Source organism: Anser anser (genome assembly GCF_964211835.1).
Source record: "Anser anser genome assembly, chromosome: Z".
NCBI lineage: Eukaryota > Metazoa > Chordata > Aves > Anseriformes > Anatidae > Anser > Anser anser.
Window position 1 is genome coordinate 32,732,417 of NC_139723.1, and position 6,511 is coordinate 32,738,927.

The 6,511-nt window shown below is 39.1% G+C and overlaps 1 protein-coding gene across 1 annotated transcript in view; it reads left to right on the top strand.

Annotated features, from left to right (window-relative positions):
• Nucleotides 1-5,679, top strand: part of LOC310890206 (neuronal acetylcholine receptor subunit alpha-7-like) — a 59,973-nt gene extending 54,294 nt beyond the window's left edge. The window contains exon 11 of the mRNA XM_083818931.1: nucleotides 4,207-5,679. Coding sequence (XP_083675057.1) covers nucleotides 4,207-4,728 — 522 coding nt within the window. The 3' untranslated portion in view covers nucleotides 4,729-5,679. The remainder of the gene's footprint in view (nucleotides 1-4,206) is intronic.
• Nucleotides 5,680-6,511: the final 832 nt, after the last annotated feature.

Here is a 6,511-nt window from a genome sequence, read left to right on the forward strand (position 1 = left end):
AAATTAAAAAATAAATAAATAAAAAGGAAGTCCAATAGCTAATAAGCCTTCTAATAACTATTTCTTAAAGTGCCATATCATTTAAGATCACCTTACTTTCAAGACACCAGAGCATGGGAATTGTGGATAAGCCTCCATGCAAGCAAGACTTGAGGGCACAAATTTGGGCAAACATGCTTCAGATATGTACCTGGACAGAGTATGTAGCAGCGTAACAGCTCCCATGAGCAATTTTATTATTCATCTTGCTTTTTGAGGAGCCTGGACAAAATAGCTCATATTAAATATGTTCACAAGGCCCTCCAAGTCAGCTCTTGCTCTGTATCACAGTACAGCGGGAGATCCTCTCAGGCCTCCTCAGTTATTTTGCTGAGGAAACTGTCGTATGATGCTCAGATTTTGGAGGAAATTATGATTCAGGACTCTTCTGTGAGTTTCTCGTGAGAGAGCACAAGCCTAAGAGAACAGTGCTGCAAAGTCCCATGGCAACATCCTGTGCTAACACAACTGACAAACACGGGAGCTTCTGTCAATTTGGCCAGTTTTAGCATTGGGCCTAACCAGACTCTTGAAACCAGTACGGGAAAACAGGGGCTGGAGGGTGAGAAGAGAGGGAATGGAGGGCTCTAGACCTGTGTTTTGAAGCATGTTGTGTAGGACTCACTAGCCCTCTACAGACCTGCTGCTAAGCTTTGTGACTACAGTCTGGTCTGTGCCTGACAATATCTGGACCAAAGGACGAAAGAATAAAAACTACAGATAAAAGAAGACCTGGTTGAGTAGTCTGGGGTCTTGCCACAGAGCTGCTGAGGTCCACCCTCTCGTCTGGAAACACTGAGTATAAAGAATTATCACTCCAGATGAACATGGTTCAGTGCCCTGACTGCTGAACTGCTGAACTGGCATGCATTAAAACAAACAAACAAACAAAAAAACAATAAAAAAATAAATTATGAAGCAAAAACTCTTTAACGGACTGCTGGGAAGAGCAGATGATAAGACTGTGAAATCTGCAGAACAGGCAAGCTGACAGAGCTGTGAGATCTCAAGAGAAAAAAAAAAAAAAGTGAATGCCAGGTATGCAGGGAAGAGGCTAACTCCACAGAATTGGGCATTAGTCCTCTGCAATACACGGCCAAGGCTCAGTCACTAGGATTCATGGCACATTCTCCATTTTCATTTTTTCCTGTCCACCTATTTCAGGGCATGTTACATTCTTCTGTCGCAGACAGCCTTACAGACTTTTGCTCAATGAAAAACTGGGATATACTACATCTGTCTGCAGAAAGTAGGAAATACTGTTCTTTTTTCCTCTGCAATTCCAGTCTCATCAGATTCCCCTACCAGCTACTCTCTCCCCACACTCTCCTCCTCCTCACAAAGCCAGACATCAGTGTACTGCAGAGCTCTTGCCCTAGTTGACTGGATAATGTTACACAATTACTTTCACCTCCTGCTCCGATGCAATTAGTGCTGGGGTAAGTTCCAGGGGAAGGCACTGGGTTTGTGTGGAAGCAGCTTCAAACCTAGAGGGTATAACTGATGGCACTGCCAAAACATCTGCTTTCTAAACTTTTCACAACTGAGCAGTTTCTTTTCCCTGCCCATCTCTCAAGGGCTTGGTGTTTGGCCTTTGGGCCAGAGGAGGGAGGAGATACGAGCGTTAGTTTTTAAGCTCTCTGCAAGTTCTTGCTTCTTCCCTTACTCCACAGATGAGAATTGTGCCTTCCTTCCTATTAATCTTGATGATTTAGTAAAGCCTACATCTTTCCAAGAGAGAAGCTTAAATCTGAGGTGTTCGGTCATGGTATTTACTGGTTACTCAGCTCAGAAGTGGGATCTGATGGCAACGTGGCGCTTTTTAAAACATCTGCTGAAATAGCATGAGGCAAAGTCCAGCTAGCTGACAATTTGGGAATGGATAATATCAGGTGTGAGGTACAACTCCACCAACCCACCCCTGCTGACAACCAAAACAATTGGACAGGTGACAGATATAGGAAGATCAAGCACAGAGAGCAGAAAGGCTGCGGTGGTGGCAGGGTTGCAACAGCGGCAGGCTGCTAACTTCTGAGGGTGGCATACCTGTGTCCTTCCTCCACAGAAACCCATAAATGACAGTACAGATGAGAATGTAGTTTCATACCATCATATCCGGGCTGTTTTCTGACAGCTCCTGTGCTGTATCTGTCTCCTGAATTAGTTGGCATGACAGACCATTTTGATGCATGAGCATCTCTGTTTTCAAAGAAATATTGTATTTTGAAGTTTAAGCAAATTAAAAGCTGTGTTGCTTTCTTGCACATATTTATTTTTCTATGGGAAATGGGCTTGGCTATATTTATAAATCTAATTTCCCTAGGGAGCAAACACTTTATCTTGAAAAGAAAAGTAATATTCCTGTAGAATAAAGCTTTTTCACCTCACGTCTCCTTCCAGAGCTAAGAGACATATTAACATTTTCTAATAGGAAAGTTTGCCTGGTGTAGTATTTTGGAATTTCATGGTACTAGAGAATAAATTTATCTTTCTCCCCTTTGCCACAAACACTGTTAAAATACTGTTAGTAATTAAGACCTTATTTTGTTCAATGATGTTTCATTTTCTGTCTAAAGGCTGTCAGAGGACATTATAACTAAGTAAGTTCAATTAAATCGAGGATGGATTTTTTTAAGCTGCTACATTACAGTTTTCTCTTTGTCTGTGGTGACCATGGAGGAAATAATGAAACATTTAAAGTCCTTGGGAAAAACATAATAATTTGAAACACAGGAAATATTCTTCCAGGATAAGGAATAAGTGATTCATTAGTAGGAGAGAAGCAGAAAAGCTCACAGAAAACAGTACGAGACTGCAAACCAGAAGAACACTTACTGTAGAATTTCAAAGTTGTGTAACCATCTTCCACTTGCTATTGCTTGGGGTTTTTATTAGTATTATTCCCAGCTGTGGTAATTAATGGTTTCTCCTTTCTGAAATTATGCTTGTCGTTACAGCAGCAACTTGATGTGCTTGCTGTAACTTCCCCATCCCTGCATCTGCACTGTGCAAACACAGGAGACAACTCAACCTGTATCCAAAACAACCACAGAGGCAGAGGGCAGTGCTGAGCTCTGTGTGGCTGAAGTGACTGCAGCAGAAATGCAGAAAGAGTCCTGTTCTTCCTGAAACCAGTGGTCACTTCTGCTCTTTACCAAACAGCAGATTATTTGACTTGCAGCCAGAATGACAAAGTCATAACGGAGGCCCTCTCTGTCCCTGGAGTGACTCACGAGCACCTTGCAAATGTCTATTTTGTATACATACTGCTTGAAGGACTTTACAGTTACAAGATTTACTGATTTAATTTGCAATGTATCAACTCCAGGAATTATCGGAGGCTCAGATTTCAGACAGAACATCAGACCAATTCACAAGGAAAAAGAGCTGGATGTACTCTCTGCATTTGGCTCAGCTGATGACCTTGACAAGAAATGTACACTCCCCAGTCTGCCAGGTGCAGGATAGAGCATTCTCACAATGCTCCAAGAAGTTGTACACCAGACCATGAGGAGCCAATGGCAGCTGACAACAACATTTGGATTTGAACTGCCCAGTCTAACTGATTTACTGTTATTCATTAGAAAAAGGTCTTCTGTATTATGCAGCTAAACTTCAAAGGAGTATTAAGATCACTCAAGTGAAAATAAAAAAAAAAGAGAGAGAAAAAAAAAAGGTTATTTAGATTTAAACAATATGGGTGAGGATAGTGCTAAAACAGCTGTTATTTTGTTGTGTATATATATTATTTTTTTTTCAGCGTAATCTGAAACTTTGTTCCTCAGATCCTTAACTCTGTCTCTTTCCATGTTACCTGGGAAGTGGTTGTAAAACAATGCAGCCAACTTTATCCACTGCGTTCAATTACAGAGATGCAAGGTTGTTTGCAAAATACAGGAGTTCAAAAACCATTTTGTAAAATAAGATCTTACATCTCTTTTGCTTTCTACACTAGGTAGACATCTTCAAAACATATCCAAAAAAAAGGTATTTCTCGGGAATAAGCCAGAGCCAAAACCACTACATTTGAAAGCAGATAGCTGAAGAAACAGCAGGCAGTCATTCTAGCAGAACATACAGACTGACTATAACAGTCACTGAATATTTCAAAACCTGTTAAATTGCACTAAAGTTCCCTTTTTTTATATTATGATCACTTTCTTTCAGGTCCGTGTCATTCTGCTGAATTGGTGTGCTTGGTTTTTACGTATGAAAAAACCCGGGGAAAACCTAAAGCCCCTCTCTTGCAAATATAGCTACCCCAAGCACCATCCAAGCATGAAGAGCATGGAGATGAACATCCTGCCTGGGCACCAGTCCAGCAATGGCAGCATGATCTACAGCTACCATGCAATGGAGAATCCATGCTGCCCCCAGAACAATGACCTGGGTAGCAAGAGTGGAAAGATCTCTTGCCCCTTGCCAGAAGATAATGAGCTTGTTCAAAAGAAAGCTTTAATGGATACTATCCCAGTGATTGTGAAGATCCTGGAGGAAGTTCAGTTCATAGCAACGCGCTTCAGGAAGCAAGATGAGGGTGAAGAGATCTGCAGTGAGTGGAAGTTTGCAGCTGCAGTTATAGACAGATTATGCCTGGTTGCATTTACCCTTTTTGCCATCATTTGCACATTTACAATACTCATGTCTGCTCCAAACTTCATAGAAGCTGTTTCAAAGGATTTTACATAAGGATTTCAAAGATAAACACAAAGAGCAGAAAGGTAACTTAAAAGTGAATATTACCAGTAATTCTGCTAAGTAATTTAACTCATAAGAGAGAAGTGTACTTTTATGTGCTAACATACACTGATGGGGATAAAGTTAATTTTAGGAGATAATAATTACTGATGTTAGTAATTGTAGTTACTGAATAGTATACATATTGAGCTCTGTTACTTATTTCCTAGACTAATTCCACACGTAATTATGTCATCATCTGTTACAAATAATAGACAAGAATTCAAGTGCACAATACATTTATAACAAGTTAACAGTAGTGTCAATGTGTTACTATGTATTTGTGAACTTTTAAATATTGTTAGTAAGTTAAATGATACATTCTTGACTATAAGATTTGCAGCATTTTATTGTTTTCAATATCTTTATGTTTTATCATTTTTGTTTAGTGTGGTTGTGAAATTTACTCCTCACATTTGACAGACATCTCTCTGCACTTTTATGATCCTGCATATTGCATATAAGAAAATAAACTATCATCTTGTTAGCTCTTACCTGTGCAATGTCTGGAATGTTTTATCAGTAAATATGTTTTCAGATTTTAATTATTAATATATATATTTATTATTTTTATTTTTTTTTGCCAGGATATTATCTTTTTGTTAGTTTGTTTCTAATGTAGGAAATGTTGGCTGTTGAGGATGGAAAGAAAATTCATGCTGACAATCATACATATCATTAACACAACACCCCCGGTGCTCTTGCCGCTTAACTGTAGCTGTCATCTTTACTTAATCTGAGATATCTCTGATTTCTTGGGTCACAGTTGCCAACGTAGAGTGATTAACTCTGTGTAATTAGGGCAAAAATATTGGCTTTGCATAATCTGTAGCAAATTTGCCAATGATTTCACTGGTGTCAGATTCCATATTTGTTGCCCTTGGTCTATACCACACTTAAGCAATATTTTTTGCAAATTCTTTTAGTACAGTCCACTTTCAAGCTTGGTCAATATGACTTTGTTAAAAAGATTGTGTAAAAGGTTATTTTTATTTTGCTAAATTTTTATGCATCAATGTTTCAATTACAGTATCAAAGTATCAATTAATAAAAAAATATTTCTATCATGATATTTGGCTGGAAGATATTGGCAATAAAACCCTCTTCTCAATAGCATCTTTCCATTCACTGCTGTAGTGGCAATGCACCTTTCTTGGTATGACTTTTTTTTGCCAACTGACCACCACAGACCTCCAAAAGATCTGATTGAGGCATCTTCCCTCTTTGGGGTAACATAGCATTTTTCTGAGTGTTCACTAAAAGAAAACAACAACTTACTGTTTTCTATGGTTAGCCTACACCTTCCTTTTCTTCCACTTGTTAGTGCACCAGAATTAACATGTCCCGTATCTGCTTGATGGATCCATCTCACTATCAGTATTGAAGAAAGAGAGCTATTATTCAAGAGAAAGCATTTAATTTAAAGGTGACAGTGAAGCTGATAGCTATACAGACTGAAGGAACACGCAACTATTTCTTTTTGAATCAGGTTCTTGAGCTTCTCCTCTATTGCTCTTTATTATGGGTGTGATGGCTCCCTTCAGACAGAGACTTCACTGTTCTGAATGCTACCTCTGTGGATATGAAATTAGATCATCACATCAATGGAGCTATCACACCACTTGGAGTTATGTTCAAAAAAGCACCCTGATGGTTCTGGCCACAGCTGCCTGTTCAGTATTTCATGTAACTTTTGTGCTCTGTATTTACGGAAGTTTCTTCAGTTCTGGGTGCA